The sequence below is a fragment of the Monocercomonoides exilis genome (genome assembly GCF_001643675.1).
Source record: "Monocercomonoides exilis strain PA203 chromosome Unknown scaffold2-2631571, whole genome shotgun sequence".
NCBI classification, from domain to species: Eukaryota; Preaxostyla; order Oxymonadida; family Polymastigidae; genus Monocercomonoides; species Monocercomonoides exilis.
This window is the reverse complement of record NW_027150547.1, coordinates 1,751,004-1,769,480: the sequence shown is the minus strand read 5'-3', so window position 1 is coordinate 1,769,480 and position 18,477 is coordinate 1,751,004. Positions and strand designations below refer to the sequence as shown.

General features: G+C 40.8%; 4 protein-coding genes across 4 annotated transcripts; 2 read left to right on the top strand and 2 right to left on the bottom strand.

Moving 5' to 3' along the window:
* The first annotated feature begins 36 nt into the window (after nucleotides 1-36).
* MONOS_392 (uncharacterized protein) lies at nucleotides 37-3,343 on the top strand. Its single transcript, XM_067873950.1, has 2 exons — nucleotides 37-175; nucleotides 266-3,343. The coding sequence occupies exons 1-2, from the start codon at nucleotides 111-113 to the stop codon at nucleotides 3,018-3,020; spliced, it is 2,820 nt and encodes a 939-aa protein (XP_067735909.1). The 5' UTR covers nucleotides 37-110; the 3' UTR covers nucleotides 3,021-3,343.
* Nucleotide 3,344: 1 nt separating this feature from the next.
* On the bottom strand, nucleotides 3,345-10,235 carry MONOS_393 (uncharacterized protein; the record flags this gene model as incomplete). The annotated part of the gene is made up of 7 exons (XM_067873961.1): nucleotides 3,345-8,556; nucleotides 8,645-8,723; nucleotides 8,844-9,004; nucleotides 9,150-9,233; nucleotides 9,376-9,559; nucleotides 9,642-10,040; nucleotides 10,098-10,235. 7 exons carry the CDS (start codon nucleotides 10,233-10,235, stop codon nucleotides 3,641-3,643), a joined length of 5,961 nt encoding a protein of 1,986 aa, XP_067735908.1. The 3' UTR covers nucleotides 3,345-3,640.
* A 125-nt stretch (nucleotides 10,236-10,360) lies between these two features.
* On the bottom strand, nucleotides 10,361-15,899 carry MONOS_394 (uncharacterized protein; the record flags this gene model as incomplete). The annotated part of the gene is made up of 1 exon (XM_067873972.1): nucleotides 10,361-15,899. The coding sequence occupies one exon, from the start codon at nucleotides 15,897-15,899 to the stop codon at nucleotides 10,500-10,502; it is 5,400 nt and encodes a 1,799-aa protein (XP_067735907.1). The 3' UTR covers nucleotides 10,361-10,499.
* Nucleotides 15,900-17,045: 1,146 nt separating this feature from the next.
* Nucleotides 17,046-18,450, top strand: MONOS_395 (vesicle transport through interaction with t-SNAREs (Vti1)). The gene is made up of 5 exons (XM_067873982.1): nucleotides 17,046-17,250; nucleotides 17,361-17,473; nucleotides 17,542-17,617; nucleotides 17,665-17,838; nucleotides 17,929-18,450. Exons 1-5 carry the CDS (start codon nucleotides 17,086-17,088, stop codon nucleotides 18,115-18,117), a joined length of 717 nt encoding a protein of 238 aa, XP_067735906.1. The 5' UTR covers nucleotides 17,046-17,085; the 3' UTR covers nucleotides 18,118-18,450.
* The last annotated feature ends 27 nt before the right edge of the window (nucleotides 18,451-18,477 follow it).

The window sequence follows — 18,477 nt, the reverse complement described above, 5'->3', positions numbered from 1 at the left end:
GTACAATTAAATAATCTTCAAAAAATGAACCACAATACGATATTATTTGGAATACTTCAAATTTTGAAAATTCAAATTTGAAGAAAATCCAACGAGATTCTGCGTTGCATATGAGTGAAAAGAATTTGAAGGCTTTGAATGAGTGGCTCGAAAAGAGAAAATCTCTTTCTAAACAGTTTGCTTAAAAACAATTTTTAATTTGAAACATTTCAATGTTATTTTTCAAACATATGACGAATAAACTAAATTTTATTTGGCCAAAAAGAAGCTTATCAAAACCTAAAACAATTCAAATTCCACCAGAAAACACACAGAATGAAACAAGTACTGGTCATAATGTTTTGTCATCTCCTTCTGTGAATTCTCCTTTAACACCACAAACTCACCAAAGTGTATCACCTTCATCACAAAAAAGAGGTCGTTCAATTTCGCCTATTTTACGCACCCCATTACAGGGGTCAAAGAAACAAATTCAACCAATTCCAATTGAATTGTATCTTCGGCTTTCAGGTAACCAGAATATTTATTCACCTTGCGCTTCATCACGTCATCTTGGTACCCCAACCTCTCCGTCTGAAAAACAAAGAAACACATCACCATCTACTCCTCCTATATCTCCAGGGAAGCACTCCCTAACTGTACCAATTCCTTTTTCTTTTGAAACAGAAAAACGAAGCGATTGGAGGACTGCCTTGAAAAAACTTAAAGAACAGAGAAAAAAAGAGGAAGCAAATCAACTGAACGACAGCATGCTAAACACTTCACAACATTTTTTATGGGCAAAGTCTGATTCAAATGAAGAATCAATTCATCACACTCCCTCAAGGATTAAACAGAGCATAATTTATGAAAGTCCAACAGTTAGCAATGAAAGAGAAGAAAGAGAAGAAAGTGAGGAAAGTGAAGAAAGCGAAGATGATTACATCAATTCAAAGAAAGAAATTGAAACAGCATCTTCAGTTACACATTCTCAAACAGAAAAAAAGCATCAGCAAGAAATCGAATCACAACATTCCACATCCACTTCAGCCACCGACACGCCATTAAACGATATGCATCGTCATTTATCAACAACATCTGTTAACAAATTTTCTTCTTTTCTTCAACGTATGAAGGCAATGGAGGAGGCTAAGCGAAGAGAGTTGGAAATTCTTCGTGAGCAAAACAAAAAGAAAGACCCAGAAGCAACATTTAAGCCACAAATTACTCCGCGTGCTCGTTCCAGTGGAAGGCTAAGGCAGTTCATGGACGATGAAGATGATTATGAAAGCATCGAAAATAATTCACACAGCAGTGATGGAAATAACTCGAGATCGAATTTTCATAGAGGAGATAATGATGAAGGAAAAAGTGACGATGAAACAGAAACACAAAGAAAGAAGCGAATTCAACAGAGAAAACAAATACCTATCGAGGATCGTCTTCTTCAATTTCAAAAGATCAGAATGCAAGAAGAGTCCGAGAGATATAGGGAAATGAAAGACCTTCCAGAACAATGTACTTTTAAGCCATCTATCACACACTATGTACCACCAGCACCTCCACAAGCCCCATTGGAAATGAGGAATGTGGATAAATTGCGACTGCAACAGATAAAGAAGCAGCAGCAAGAGGAAATGGCTCTGTTAGAAAAAAAACGAAGCACAACTCCAGGTCGTTCAGTTCAATCAAGCAATTCACAAACGCAAAATGCACTTTCTAAATTATCTTCTTCTTCTTCAAATTCTCTTTTATCCAACACAAATGTTACCTCCACATCCTCAACAACTCAACATCAAACTCCTCGACGAATTATATCAGAAGTAGATTTGTGCACATTTCATCCGCACATAACTCCTGCAGCTCACATACAAAGTGAAGAGACAAAAGAATATCTTAGCAAAGATCCATTTGAAAGACTTTCCACTGCTTCAAGTCGCCGTCCAACACGTCGAATCGGAACAACTGAAGTTGATTTGCTAAGAATGAAACAACTGATGGAAAGTAATGGCGATGCTCCAGACGAGCAAATTGACTTCAGCGCAATGAATGAATCAAACGAAATTTCATCGAAAGAAAATGAACGTAATGGAAATGAAAAAGAAGGGAAAGTTAGCAGGGAAGATGACGAACAACGCTTGAGCAGGTTTTCCACAATATTTGCTGATCGACCGATTCCTAAGCCATCAAGCGATCCATTACCAACATCTCGCTCTGCCACTCCGTTAACATTTCGTTCTCGCAGCTCGACACTGCCCTCTTCTTCTGATGAACATTCACGTCATCATTCTAAAAAGTTATCACAAGCAGATTTTAATGCTTTTCTTCAGAGGCAATCTGATAGCTGGAGTAGCCGCCGCGTTTTGGAGCTTGTTCACAGCAGTGAAGTTCCTATTCAGAAGCCTGCTTTGTGCCCAAAGTCGTTGGAATTGGCCTCTCAACGTGTGAAAGAGCCATTTTTGCAGCGTGTCCAAAAAGAAATTGAGGCAGCTGCTGCTCAAAAGGCGCATACAGCACGAGCAATTTCATTGGAGAAGGAAAAAGTGGAGCTTGGACAAAACAAAGAAGCTGGCGATGGTGGAACACTTGACTCAGATGGAAGCACGACACTGTTTCAACCTCACATCAACGCTGTTTCAAAAAAGCGAAAAAGAAAGGGATTTGAATCGTTGTCAACTGGAGAGATGCTGAAGAGGCAGGCAGAGATGGAAAAGCTAATACGCGAAAGAGAAATGGAAGAAAAAGAGAAGATGCCATTTACGCCAGTTCGCCAATCGCGCGATTTTGGAGTAGGATCAAAATTAGAGTTGCTAAAATCACCATCAACGCTTATTACTCGAATGGAAGAGGAAAAGAAGAAAGCTTTAGAAAAAGTGGAAAAAGAGATTAAAGAGAAGCAGAAAGAGGAAGAAGCAGAACTGACATTCGCTCCAAAAATACACGATGCTCCAGAATACATCAAAAAGATTGCCAAATCGATTCATCAGATGAAAAAACTTTCTTCAGCAAATAGAAGTGTATCGAGGGGATATCGAAGATGAGAATGTTTTCCTAAAGAAGTTCATTTCAAACAAAATATTTTGAAGAAAAGAAGCATATGATAATATTATATGTCTTTGAAACATTTTTGTATTTATGCTTTTTTTCTGATCTTTTATTCTTTCTTTCTATTGTCAAATATTTTCTCTTAAACCATATTTTGAGTAAGAATCAACTCGGTATGTTGATTATTTTACACATTTACACTTTTAAATATAATTAATCTATCATTTCACAAAGCTATTTGCTATTCGTAATTTCATTTATGTGTCTTTTCATTTCTTTTCTTTTGCTCTACTCTCAAAAATCGAATTTCACTTCTTCACTTTTTGTAACATTTCTTGTTTCTGTTATTCTTTAATTGATCAAAAATTTCAGAAAAGGAGATGGTTCAAAAAATAAAAACTTTATAAAATGCTTTTCTTGTTGTTTTAGAAACGCTTGGGAAGCTAATTCCCCCAAAGTCATTTCAAAATAAATAAAATACTCACGAAAATATAAAAATTTTTTTTACATATCCACAAACAATCGGAAAGATGATAACCCTTCTTTCCATTTGGGTGTATTTCTTTGCTCTCCTCATTTGAAAATGAAGTACAAATTTCACAGTAATTCATGCTTTTTATTCATCTTCTCCAATCTCTGGTTCATTCAGCAAAAGCCTTTCCTTTTCTTCTTCTTCTCTCATAATTGGAGCATATACTCTTTCAATCCATTTCTGGCACTCTTCATCATTCACCATGTCAATTGCTCCACACATCCATTCATCTCCAATTATCTGCCTTGCAATGCGAAGGCATTTAACAACATTTTCATGTCGCGATTGGAGAATCGCAGTCAAGTCACTTGATGGATCAAGCGGAGCTGAAGGCAGAAATGGAAGAGGTGTGCGACTTTCTGATGAAATTGGTACAGTTGTGCTTGAGGAATCAGAGTTCTCGTCAATGCACGACAGAACAAACAAAAGATGAGATATATTCTTTTTGCAGAGAGATGAAAAAGAAGCAATATCAACTTGCTCTGAGCCCTTTTGCGAATCAGAAACGCCCTCTTGTTCAACAGAATCTCTCGCAGAATTCGCCTCATCAATCTGATAATGACCCAAAATTACTTCATCTCCATTTGCCACAAGCTCTGTCAAATATGAATGTTGTATATCAGCTTCCATTCCTCCTTCAGTCAATGGCAACGCCTCAAACCACACTTGTTTGCTGAGCACATTTACGAGAGGACTCAGTTTGTCTCCATGGAACATAATGATCCTACCAAGTGCAATGGCACATGCAGTCATAACTGAATAGTCATCAATATCTACAGATTGTTTTTCTATTTCTTCAGATAATAAATCACTTTTTTGATTCATTTCATGATCTTTCACATATTTTTGTCTAAACTCACCAATTTTCTGCGCCAAGACAACAGCTGCACTTTCAGCAAAAGGAGCAAAGAAGTTTTGCGCAACGTGAGCGAAAAGGGCAACAGTTGAGGCAGCATGCAACTGCACATTGGTGTCACAAGAGCGCAGCAGAGAGACGGCAGCTGGGCTGATGCCAGACACGAGTGGCTGTGCATCTACACCGCAGTAACGAATGACTGATGAAAACACAAAAAGAGCAACAGCTTTGTCGTATTCAGAGGAAGAAGGTAACAAAAGAGAAGAGAATGGGCGTGAAAGACTCTGAAAATGTGGTAGAAATTGAGCGCCAATACGAGCGGCAATGGAAGCAACAATGTGTCCAATCATTTGGACTGTGCCGTCCTTCAAGAGCTCTGTAGCTATTAAAGATGATGTTGTTGCCTTTGGAGAGATAAGAGATGATATGATTGCTGTTTGGGTGTTTGTTTCTGTGATAGAAGATGCAGAGCATTCGTGCTCATTCGTTCTTCGGAGCAGGTTTGTAAGTGAAAGGCGTGTTTGAGACAAAGTGATGGAAGATGCAGAATTCGAATGAAGAGCACACAGTGGAATCGAAGAGAACGATATTTGAGGTTCCGTAAATATCTTTCCGAATTCAATTCTTGTGTTGGCATAAGAAGAAGAGGAGGAAGAATATGGACGGATTTGAATGCGATTCAGCACTTTTTCTAAGAGCGTAGTTATTCGCTTCAGCAGAGATTCAGAGAGAGGGAAGACAATGTCTGTCAATTTGCAGATGGATATAGAAAGTCCCAGGAATCCAGGTGCAATCACATCAATGTTCGTTTCGCTGTCAAGGTGGCGAATTGAAGCACTAATCATATGCACACAAATGTTATGCAGTTTTTGCTGGATGACTGGGAAGGGTGTATCTATCGAAATCGAACTGGAATCTGAAAAGCGAGCAGAGGTTGAATTTGCACGCGCGGTGGGGGTTATGGCAGGAGCAGATGGCGAATGAGGGGTTGAAGCACTTGGAGAGTGTGTTGAACCAGAAGGAACAGACGACGAAGAAGAAAAAGAATTATTTGAAGTTAACGATGCAGTTGGTAAAGTTGAAGATGTGGCTGGCTGAGTAATATTGGAAGAAGGCAATGCTCCTTGTTGAGTGCCGATTGATTGACGCTTCGGTGATTGTGATGCACTGCGGACAGAATGCATTGCATTAGCTGTATAAGGAACACGGCTGTTGTGCTGTGAAGGAGAAGATGAAGTCGCAGAATCGACTGTGGAGATCGAGGGAGAACGGCTGAGTGAACTACCATCAGCAGTTATCACAGCATTATCTCCGATTGGCGGCAGAGAAATGCTCTGCATTTGCGAGGGTGCCAATGGAGGGAGCATGTTTGTTGTTGAATGGTGATCTCTTTCAGGATGTGGTAAAGCGGTAGGCGTTTCGCTTGCGCCATGAAGAGAAGAGGAAGATTGGTGTTGCGCTGCTGCCAAAGAATGTGGTGGTGCAGTGGATGAGTCAGCAGCATTCATTGCTTGCTTCTTTTTGGCTGCAGCAAACAATGTTCTGATTGTGTAGAACAGCTGAGAGGCGCAAAGCAACGCTGACATTCTGATAGGATGGGAAGCTGAGGGTGTTGTGTATGGCATAATCACATGTGCAAACTGAGGGATGAATGGGGCAATGATGGAATCCATGGGCAGTTGCTCTATCAGTATCTGGCTGAGATAGCTTGTCAGAAGACGAATGGAGTATAATGTCATCCACAGGACCTGCTTATCCACTTCAATTGCTTTTCCGTCAATGTCGATACGATTAAGCTTCTCGTTCACGTGTGATCTTGCTTGATTGATATTCCATTTATTGCTATTCTGCTTCGATGCTTTGGATGCTATGTTTGAGGAACTCTTTGAGTTATCATCGGAATTCAATCTTGGACTTTTTTCTTCCTCGGCTGCAGCAATTGATTGAGAAGGTTCCGAAAGTTTGCGTTTATTGACATCATCAATAGACGTACTTGATGTTGTCTGATGCTGCGAAATTGGACTTGTCAATGGCCCAGATGAGTTTTGAGCCATCTGAGCAGTCAGTTCCAGAGCCGACCGTATTGTTGGGCGAGTAGCCAATGAATTGATGAGCGAGGAAAAGATGGATGGAAGGATGCTGGAGAAGTACCGCCCACTCAGCACGTAGAAGAGCATGCGCCATGCATCTTGACATGCAACAATGTGCCTTGTGGTGGGCGATAAGAAGAACAGACCAGTTTGTGGTTGTGCTGTGAGCGAAGGGAAAGACACGATTGTTATAAGAAAATCGAGAAAACGCTCAAAAGAAGGTATCTCTGAAAAGAAGCACAGAATGTTGGCTCTGTCTTGTGGCAGAATGGCAATGATGTTAAGTGACTGTACAGAAGGCATTGAAGCATGCGAGGTGGTTGTTGAACACGGTGAAAGAGGAGGAGTGGATTGGGGAGAAGATGAAATTTGAGGAACGAAGTTTGGTTTATTGCCTGTTGCTGCATTATCATTTTTAACTGGCGCTTTTTCATTGGATGAAGTATATTGAGCCATTGACGTCTTTAATAATGTTTCAGGACATGAAGAAATAAAGCATTCAGTTGCTTTCAGAATAGGAAGCAGGGCGGGTGAATCTGAATCTGCCTTTGATCCAGCATGCTGAATGACGCTTGACGGTGACGATGACTGAAGCGAAGTCTGCTGTTCTGTCTGTGTTTCATCGCCATTCTGTCTGTCGACCGTGGGCACCTCTTCAGAAGGCAGCTTCTTAAATGGGAACAGCAATGAGGATATGAAGTTTATCAGGCAGCACTCGCGATAGATTTGCATTCGGATCAGATGAGTAGTGAAATCCTCAGAATTTTGCACGCCATCAAATGTCTCCATTCCAGCATCTTGCTCGAACTTAAGCTCGATTGCTTCATCTTTCTGAGCTTCATCATCAGATTCGGTTGGTAGTTCTGTTTTTTCTTTCTTATTGTTTGCTTCTGTCTCATTTTGGTAATCAATTCCAACGGACACCGTTTGCTTGTTCAACTCATTCTGTGAATATATTTCATTAGGTTGCATCTCTAAACACTCTTTTTTCACTGCCTCTGTTGATTTGTAATGAAGCAGCGTGTTAATCCCAAACTCTGCCAACTTTGCAGCTTCCGATTTCGAATCTGCATCTTTCAAAGAAACGTAAATGGCAGACAATGCAGTGAGAGAGACAGCAAAGATCATATGATGTGACACAATAGCCATCAGATGTGGCATTTCACATGAATGATCCCACGACAAATCAACAAAGGAGTAAGCATCAGATGAAGGAGAAATAGAAAGATAGCTGGAACTTCGTGCAGAGTTCTGCTTTGAATCAGATATGTTCTCACAGAAATCTCCAAATGGTTCGTATTGGCCTTCTCTTCTTGCAATTGTCTCGATGGCTCTTGAGAAGCGGATCCACCAGCTGCCAACTTCAGCTCCTTCTAACACTTCAAACATCCGAGTTATGCACAGCAAAACTGAGCCAACGAGTGGGGGAGGCAATGCTTCTTGTATTGCGTGCAGTCGCTCTTGTATACTGCTGTTTGTGTCTTCTTCCTTTTCTCCGTTTTTTCTTTCGGAATCTTCTTTTCTGTGCTTCATATTCTCATTTTCTCTTTGGTCCTCCTCTTCATCAGAAAAATCTTCGTCCGTTATGTCTTCGTCATCATTTGCTGTGTCATCCTCTCCAATCACTCGCTCTGCACAGAGGCAGTCAAGCAACAACTGGAAGAGTTTTTCTTTATTCCTCAGAACAAAAGATCTTCCTTCAACCTGAATTTCCTTTGCCAAGCATTCCAATGCAGTCACAGCCACAGACAAGGAGCCTGCTTTTGACTTCGCAAGCTTACTCGCTGATGCATTTCCTTGTGTTGACGAAGGAATCATTTCCATTTCAACTTTCTGCTTAATCGCCCTAACAGTACTTTTGACCTCATTTTTGATAGACTTAAGCAAAAATTCCTCGTCAACAAGATCGGCTGAGTCTGAATGCTCAAGGCTCCCCATGTAGCACTCCAAAAGGGCAGAGATGATGCAAAATCCTGTTACTCGCTGCTTCCATTGCTTGCTGTGCAAGAAGGAGCTAATCAATGGTAAAACAGAAGGAATAAGCGCAAAAATCTCTAAAATTTTTTACATATTGAAAAAAAGTTAGCGATTGATTTATAAAAATATTAAAATAACTTCTGTAATAATCTCAAAACAAAAAACCTCCATTTTCTGCAGAAACTCTTCCAAGACGAGTGATAAACGCCATTCCATTCTTTTGAGGAGAATCTCCCTTTTCTCCCTTAAATAATAGGTTCACATTACACAGCAAGAAAATTAGATAGATAGGAAAAAAAAAGAAATCAAAATTTAAAGAGATTTGTCAAAAAATGTCAGATTAATAACAAGTAGATAAGCAAACAGTTGATATATATTCCCACCATTCACCTGTTTCTTCAATGTCCATCACAAGATCGGCAAATGCATTGAACATTCCTGTTTCGAGGTTGGGTACTTTTATCAGTTCCTCTGGACCTTTCTCGAACCAGGAAACAAGCACATCAAGTGCGGCACACCGCGTAGCTATAAGTACACATGTATATGAAAATATGTGCGAAGATATGTTGATGCAATTTAAATAAAAAAAAAAAAAAAATGAAAATTGTTTGATAAAAATTTAAAGAAAAAGATTAATTTAATCGTACAAAATTTGCAAAAAAAATCAAACATGTTGAGAATTGCTTCATAGTTCCAATAGAGTATATGGTCTTGCAAGCATTGCTTGTGTAATCACCAAAAAAGTGCTCGTCGACTGCATTATGTATTACGGTGTAAATGCAAAGAAAAAAAAAATGTTTTCATTCGAATGCAAACAAATAAAATATTAGCAAAATAATATGCATACAAGAATCGTCAAAATAAAAAGTTTATCGTTTATAATAAGCAAGACAAACCTTCTACAATTGTTTTTAACACTTTCATTGTTCTTTTCATGCTTAATTCATCTTGCGACTCAATAAGATCAATGAATAGTTGATGAATCTGCATATTACTTGAGCGAAACATTTGAAGAACGGAATAATTGTCCAGTGAATTGGCTAACAGTGGGCGTAAACAACGTAAAGCATACATGCGGATCTTTGGAAAGTTAATGATAAAGATTGTCGGATTAATCAATAATAACATTTAAAGGCTATCTCTTTAAAAAACAGTTACAAACTTGAACTGGTTGGGAATGTGCTAAATCAATCTCAAGAATTTTCTTCAGTTTTGATTCGAATTTATTGATGAACGGACCTGCAAGAATTGCAAGCTGATACAGACTATCGAGGGCGCCTTTTCGATGAAGAAAATCGCCTTCGTTTGCTTCATATTCCATTTTATTGATAACATCCATAAATGGTGTGTAATTGAGTCTAATTGCTATGGACCCCAACACAGCAAATAGTTCATTGATGCAATGAAACAGAAATAGATGTTCATCGCAATGATCAAATAAATCAAATGTTGTTTCCTTTATCGTCTTTAAAAGATCAGCAGCCATTTCTTTATTTTGAGTTTTGCGAGAATTCAAACGCATAGGAATCAATCTCAGATATGTACATGCTGAAAATGCTTGCTAAATTAATTATGCAAAACTGACGAAAAATGGAAATAAGAGAAGTTATGAGCAAACCTGCTTATTAGAAAAGTCATATATTAAACTTATCATGGCTTTTGCAAATTGATTTGGAAACGATTCAATCAAGTTATCCAATTGTTGTTCAGCATTCAATCTCACAGCACGACGTTCTGAGAGAAGGTTGTCTAGCATTGCACAAATTTCCTCTATTTGAGGAAATTTCGTTTGAATATGGTCTAGCCGCATATATAAGCTATTAACAATTTAAAAGTTAAAATATCAAATCTTATTGCGATCACATCCATAATTTAAGTATTAAATCAATTTTGGTTTTAATAAAAGAAGTTTGTAACTAAAAAATGATTTGAAAATAATAATAACGAAATTGATACTAACAACTTAATTGGAATAACAAACGAAAATATATATTACAACAAAAATAAAAATGTAATTATTCTATAAAGAGACAAACGGAAAAGACTGTTGAAAAGATCTAAGAAGGAGAGAATCTTGGACAGTTGCATTATCTGATTGAATGTACTTCTGAAACGAATATGGAATAATAAGATTTTTTCCTTCTCTAACAGCAAAGTCCTTTTCAATCACCGATCTCGGAGCAGTGCCAATCAAAATGACAGCAGTTTCCTTATCGATTTTTGAGACATGTTCAGTCAGCCACAGCCCCACCGTCTCAACACCCCGCACTTTGACGATCTTCCCTGAGACCAGCGCAATCAGCATCCGCATGAGCCGTTTGAGGAAGTACACGTGGTCGAGGAGGTGCGGCTGCAGCAGCGACGACGGCAGGCCAAACGTCTTCATCAACTCCTCTTCCTCACACAGCACACTCAAAAGCACTTCAACAAAGCTCTTCACCGCAGCATATATTTCCTGACGGTCTTTCTCTGCCTCCAGCACCTGAGACAGGAATGTCGCTGCCTTGCACAATTCCTGGTGCCCCATATCAATCGACCGGATGTCTGTGCAATACTCCTCCTTCCACTCCAGCACATCCAGAGAATGGTCGTTGCTTGGATTGAAGTCGGTGATCTTCAGTGTTGTTTCAGCAACAGTGAAGAGCAGCTTCCTCGCTGGCATGAAGCAGCAGATGAACGACAGAAACAGGAACACGATGTGTATCACAAACAGCGTGATCAGCCACGTCTTGAGCCAGGAGATGTTCTCCTGCTGCATGTCGCTCAGAAGATTGGAATACTTGTTGATCCCTCCTTTCAGATCATACATGTACAAGCTGGACACTATCTTCAGCCGTGGATCGTCTATTTGCACGCTCTCCGGATTCTCATCTGCTGCAAGTGATTGAGCATTCGTGAGGGCAGCTGAGAACAGAGACTCAAGTCCCTGATAAGGAATGCTTATTCCTGGAATGCGATCAGGAATGCTGCACTCATCTTCAGACAGATTGGGAAAACACGATGAGTCTGACAGCAGCAGTGACTGTGTTGTTGAGCCAGGTGATATTGTTCGTATTGTGTTGAGGCCATCAAACAGCTCATCGCCTGTTTTTATGCCACCAGCATCGGGTTTCCCTCCCTCGCACACTTTTTTGCGGAAGAGAGACAGAAAGGTGATAGTGCGGTTGATCAGCTGCTGTTGAACTGTCTTGTTGCGCGACATGTGTGAAAAATCGTTCCACAGTGGTGCAGTTGTGTTCTGATAGATGTAATTCCCAGGGATGTCGTTGGAGAACGTGATGGGTATGTTCATTATCAGCGATGCAAGCAGACCCACAAGCACGTTTTGGTACAGTGACAGCATCACCACTTCAGAACTATCCATTATCTGCTTGATGGTGTATGCACTCATGAAATAATACCCGACAGCAGAAAATAGAATCAGGAAAAGCCCAATCAAAATGCGTGCATATAGCTCTGGTGTGGTTATGTGCAAGTTCTGTGAAACTTCGTGCAGCAACTCCTCCATCTTTTCTTGCTCCTCCAGCCGCTTCCTTTCTTTCTCGTCTGCTTCAATCTGCGCCTGCTGCTCTTTGTTCTTCGCTGCCACAAACAATGTCATCGCTGCTGCTCTGTTCAGATTGTTGCTCGATGTAGTCTTCGCTGTTTTCACTTGGATTGGATTGTCTTCTTCATCTATCAGATCTTCCTCGTCTTCTTCCGGCCCTTCCCACTCTTCCTCGTCTCTTCCACTTCTTCCACTTCTTCTGTTCCTTTCACCTTTCTCGCGCTGCATGCTGCTCTTCCTCTTCCCAATGCCTTCATTCATCAACTCTGAAGCAGGATATCCACTCACACAGTTCAATGAGCCATAAAGTGTTGTGCGTTCCAGTTCATCGTGTTCCTCTCCTGTGTCCCAACCGTCTTCTTCAGTCACTTCTTCGACTAAAGACATCGACTGCGGTGCTGACAGACGCCAGTGGCTGTTCGGATTTGTTGCTTTTGGGTCAGCCTGTTTTGAATGCTGAGCACGATTCTGTGAACCGGCAGGCGCCATTTGATTCCTTTCGTTATTAAACCCAGCCCCAGCAGCTTTGTTGCCTGTCGGAGAAATCGGAGAAATACGTGTGGGGAAGAGTGACTTTGCAAATGGATTTGGTGAAACGGGGATTGACTGTGACGGCGACACAATAGCAAGATATGGATCGTATCCGTCCATATTCATCCCTGTAAGTGAACCTGGGTTGCACTGACCAGCACCACTTGTACCCTGAATAGTCAGACGAGGCTTGCGAGCCTTTGTCTGCGATGAAGCACCATACGGATAGTTCTGCTGATGCTTCTTAGGAGCCCCGCCAGCTGGCTGAGGGGAGCGAATCCTTGTTCGAGAGTCGAATGTTGAGCTTGCGTTGAGGTCGAACTCGTCTGAGTCATTGATGAACGTATCAAAGTTCAGCTCGTCGTTGCTGTCGTCCATCATCATTCCGCTCGAATGGTACTGCGAAATTGTAGTGATTGTCTTGCTTTGTGTTGTGTGTGAAGTAGCTTCATCATCAGTGTTCTTCTCCTTTTCTGTGTCTTGCTCTGTCTTCGAGTCGTTGATTGCGCCTTCTTCATCCAGTTGTGTCTCAATCTCCTTCAGCCTCTGGATTTGTTTCTTAATGAGCTGCTTGGACGTGTTCAAGAACTGCATCAGTGTTTCCTTTCTGTCTCTTCCCAGCCTCACAATGGTGATTGCAAATTGGATGATGATGACGAGTGTGGTGAATGTGATCAAAGAAGTGCCAACCACTTCCAACATTGTAATGATCCTCGTCGACCGTTTGTTGGTCATCTGGAGCGTCAGAACAGACAGCTGCTTCAGATGCTCCATCAGCACAATCGGCACATTCAGCCTTGACAGCACAAAGCCTGCAAAGACACTGTCAGACACGCGCTGTCCGTTGCTCTCGATGTAGTCTTCAGCGACATTCTGGATGCACTTCAGCAGGGTGATGGCATTCCCCTTCAGCCACACCAGATCCTTCACCAGCCGCTGCGGTACATGCGGCACTGTGATGTCCAGCACCTGCTCCTCCCACAGCACCCGCTGCTCGTCTTTGCTCAGCTTCCTGTCGAGATTGAGCATCTGCTCCCCAATCTCCCGCTTGAACTCCTTGAGCGACTCCAGAATGAATCCAGAGTCGTTCGCATAGAAGCGCGCAGCGATGTCTGAGCTGTTCGACAGGGCCACGTTGTACAGCTTCAGATAGTGTGACACGTCGAAAGCAGCAACCATCAGCCGCGACTGGTTCATCGTAAGCTCGACAGTTGACACAGCGTCTGAGAAGATGATTACAGTGATGATGAACACAATGGACGCTGACAGCACAAGAATCACAGATGTCACCCAGATGAAGTACTTGAAGTAAGGAAGAATGCGCTGCGTGTTGTCTATCATAAACATGTGGTCCTGCACACTGCTCTTGTGCTGCTGTGCTCTTGTTCTCTTCACCGTCAGCTTTTCCGTCAGCGATTTCTGCTTCGCCTCTGATGTCTCCAGCAGAAACGAGATGCCATCTGAATGGATCGACTTCTGCACTCTGCTGCCAATGCAGCTTTCGCTCTCCGCACCGTTCAGTGTGAATGCATTCAGCGCCTCCTCTTCAATCTGGTTCGCCTGAATGAACAGCATCCGCGCTGCATCGTCTTCTCGACACACGTCCCGCAGATGCACTGCAAAGCCACGCAACACACGAACACTCTGTGGATGGTCCTTTAGTAAGCCCAGATAGATCCCAGTTGCCTGTTTGTCTCGCTCGATGATCGACTCCAGCAGAAGCACCGACTTCGCCACGTCCATGTGCTCCTTCAGCATCATGCTCCACAGCTTGCCCAGCTGCTCCTTCGCAATCATCGACTCCTGCTTCGCCCGGTCGAGCTCGTTCTTCATCAGATAGTCTCTCGACGCCTGCCCTTTCTGCTCACTTATCAGTTTCAGTCTGTCCGCATTGATCGTCTTTTCTGCCTCCAGCAGTAGCAGAAACCCCACCCACTTCTCTGGCAGCGACGGCGCCGCTGTCCTCATCCGCTGGATGCACATGATCACCTGCCGGCTGTTCTTCGTGAAGGAGTGGTGGTACAGCGCGGCCGTGAGCCACAGGCCCGAGCTGTTTGGAGTGCGCATCAGCCCGTCCCGCAGAATGGCCTCAGCCAGTGCCATGCACTCGGCACGCTTCCGCAGAGAACGCACAGCAAGAAAGCGGATGGCAGTCGCAGCTCGGAACGGAGAGGTGAACTTGGGCAGGATGCGGCCATTGCCAAAGGAGAGGGAGGCAGACGAATTGGAAGACATGGCAGAGGTGGGGGAGGATGGAGAGGCGATGAGGCAGCTGGATGAAGCTGTCTGTATTTGTGCGTGGAGACTGTGTGATGACGTGTTAGAAGAGGACGATAGTGTTGATGAAGAGGAGGAAGAAGGCCAAGAAGAAGACTGCTGACATGGAAAGACGGCGTAAGTGTAGCCTTGTGTGACTGACGAGTGGGTGGAGAGCGAGTGAGGGAAAGGATGGGGAGGAGGAGTTGTGGGAGAAGGGATCGGAGAAGGCGGAGAAAATGAACTGGAAAACGGCAATGTGAGTGAGGAGGCAGGGGTCAGAGGAACAGGAGACGGAGAAACTGAGAAAGAAGAGTTTGGATTGAGAGGATGAAATGGCTGAGAAGGTGTTGGTGAAGTTGAAGTTGAATGAACTGATGATGTTGGTGAAACTCCTTTCAGTGAAATGTGCTGGTGATGTGTTTGAGATGAAGGTGAGGATGCTGTGCAGAATGTTGGTGAAATGGAAGAGGAAGAAGAAGAAGAAGAAGATGATGATGATGATGATGATGATGATGAGGTTAATCCTGAGGTGGGGTGTGTGGGTGGAATGGGAAATAGAACTCCTTGTACAGACGCAGGAGTGAACTGCGCTGGGTGCGCAGCCTGCACTGACGGCGGGTGAATGAAGAGTGTCGGCTTCTTCTTGATTGAGACGGACGACTGCGAAGTTGAGCGGGCAATGTCCATCTGGTTGATCTTGTGTTCTGAAAGGCTTTTCTGCTTTCTGTTGGACCGCGAGCCCTTCACGTGGCTCTTGTATCTGAAGAGCTTCCTCTTCGCGCCTTTGTTGTAGAGCCGCGGGACAGGGTCCTTTTCTCTCATTGCCCACAGAGACCACGAGCGCTTCAGGGAGAAATAGAAGAACAGCATTCCCACAGCAGCCCCGCTGAAAATGTTCAGGGCGATGAATGAGAGAGATACGAAAGAGCTGTTGCGCTGGTGAAACACATAGCCGGAAATACGGGAGTCAGTGGATGTTGGATCGCTTTGTATGAACATCGAGAAGAAGATGTAAAAGACATGAAGTGGGATTGGAAAAACAGCACATGCAGCGATTGAGGCATTGCCATATGAATTAAACATAGGCTGTGCCAAGATTACAAACACTGCCAAGCAAAGAAACAATCCTATTGCAATACAACATACAATTATGTCGTGTTTAGGAAGCAAGAGAGTAACAATTGAAATTATTGTAGAAATCAATACATAAAGTATTCCAACAGATCCAGTCTGAGAAGAAAATAACGATTCCGGATATTGTTTAAACTCAAAATCAAAAATAAACAAATGATGAAACAGTGATAGAAGCAAATGTAACGAAAAAAATATCAATGAAACAATAATCAGTGGTGTGCTATAAAATCTTCCACAATCAAGATCAGGTTGGTTGGAGTTTATGAAATGAGTTTTGCAAAGAAGCGGAGATAGATAAATATTGCAAAGTGGTAGGTACAATACAGTACTCACAATAGCAGCAAAATATTGCATAAATTTGTAGAAAATTTGTGGAGGGTTTCTAAGTTTTCTCAATACGAACGTCAAAATTACAATAATTGCATCCCCTAAAAATTCTATCGAAGATCCAATAATAAAAAAAATTAATAGTCTGGCTTCGGTTTTTGATGCTGCTGACATGCTTATATAGCTGTTAAAAGAAAATATAACAAATCAACATATTAATGCAATATCCACACTTTAAAAAAAGGTGATAATCCTTCATAACAGGATTCAAAAAAGGATATTTGCTAAAACGAGCTGGGGTGTCGCAAAATTCAAGTGTTGTTAATATGAGCATAAATAAACATAAAAAAAAGGATGTTGGCTTTGACTATAAATTATGAATGAAATAATAAAGATATTTGGAAAATCATATAAATTCGCTTCAAATGCAAACCGTTTTCAAAGGCATCAGAACAGAAAATAAACTTAAAAAAATATAAATTTAAGAATCAAATAAAAACGATAAATCTGCAATCACACGGATTTAAAATTCCATCTACTTTGTGTAGATTTGTCTCAAATGTAGGCAGCTGCGAGTAAGAGTTTCCCGCTGTGAAGTCTGTCCATAGCCGCCTCATTCTCGATTATTGTCGAAGAACCAAAAACTCAATATATGATCTAGAACGTAATAAAATCATTGATAAACTTTTGAATATTTCATCATTATTGCATCCTCGAATTAAAACTCATTCTGTTTGTTAAGAATTTGGTTTAAAATATAAAAATTGCATAATAAAATTTTTAAAGAAACATAGTAAATATCAATATTATGTTTTCATCGGCTCAATCAGATTGGAATTTATATGAAAAAGGAATTGAAAGTGCTTTTAGTCAGGTTGAAGATTTAATTAAAGACATATCGACTTCAACTGGAGAAGACCGACAAAACATTATTTCACAAATCAATTCACAACTTTGCGATGCGGATAAAATGGTTTGTTCAATATATGGAAAGGATTTTTAACTCATTGCAAACTAAATATGAATTTTTATAAAAATTTTCACTTATTTTGGTGGAATTCCGAATATTTCATTCATCAATAGATCATTTCATTAAAATCGTTAATTCATGAAATGCCTCTTGACAGCAGACAAGCTGGTGAAGGAAAAATAAAAGGATACCAAGCTCGCGTTCAAAAGTTGCGTACATCATCAAGGTAATATTGTCTTAAGCTAAGAATATAATTATTGTTTAATACTCATTTCAATCTTATTAAATAAAAAGTCAATCAGCCCGGATGGTTGCGGATAATGATGCGATGAGAAAAAATTTACTTGGAAACGCAGGTCAAGGCGTTGAGGTTTGTTGTTGCAAATTATTTTTCATCATTAACTTTTGACATTAAAGATGGGAGATTTGGACGGAATGGAAAGAATGAGAAAAGTAACTTCGGATCTTTCAAAAGGAACGGATATTCTTGATGATACAATTTTGGTTGCTACAGGTACTGAAGATACGGCAACAGGGATTCTATCTGAGCTTGATAAGCAGAAAAGTACTCTTCATTCAATTGGCGAACATGTTTGCATTTTCTTTTTCTACATGCAGATTAAATTGATGTCTTATCTCTTTTTGAATCGAATAATTGAAATATGGCTTCTTTTTCTATAGAATTCCGATATCTCTGGAGATCTTGGACAAGGCGCGGGACTACTCAGGAGAATGCAGATAAGAGCTAAGCAAAACTCATTTATTATCATTATGATTATTATCGTTATAATTGCACTTATTGCACTCATCATATTCTTCATTGTTAAAGATGCAATAGACAAGAAAAACGCTGGAAAAGAAGGGCAATGACAATTATCTCTTGGAAATAATATTTTTCTATTATCTTTTCCCAAAGAATTTCTATCAAAATGAATTTATTTTCAAAGAATATTTTAGGTCTCTTTTTGTCATCTTCTTTATTTTATATTATTAAATATTTCTGTATTATATTTCGATTGATTATTTCATAAATAAATCTCATTTCTTTTTTATTTGGATGGTTCACTTTTTTTTTCATCTTTCCTCAATCTCTTGTATTCATCTTTCATTTTTCAAATACAATGTCTAACTTCTGCTTTTTTATCATATCAACTCTTTTGTGAGAGTATATTTCCCAATAATACAAACATTTCCTGTCCTTTGCATCGGCTTTCATAGTATTTTTTCGTT

Excerpts from the sequence above, each read along its gene's own strand:
- MONOS_392 (XM_067873950.1), top strand. The coding sequence starts at position 111 with ATGAGTGAAAAGAATTTGAAGGCTTTGAATGAGTGGCTCGAAAAGAGA. Across the intron at positions 176-265 it reads AGAAAATCTCTTTCTAAACA|AAGCTTATCAAAACCTAAAA; the intron begins GTTTGCTTAAAA and ends TTGGCCAAAAAG.
- MONOS_395 (XM_067873982.1), top strand. The coding sequence starts at position 17,086 with ATGTTTTCATCGGCTCAATCAGATTGGAATTTATATGAAAAAGGAATT. Across the intron at positions 17,251-17,360 it reads TTTGCGATGCGGATAAAATG|ATCATTTCATTAAAATCGTT; the intron begins GTTTGTTCAATA and ends ATTCATCAATAG. Across the intron at positions 17,474-17,541 it reads AAGTTGCGTACATCATCAAG|TCAATCAGCCCGGATGGTTG; the intron begins GTAATATTGTCT and ends TTAAATAAAAAG.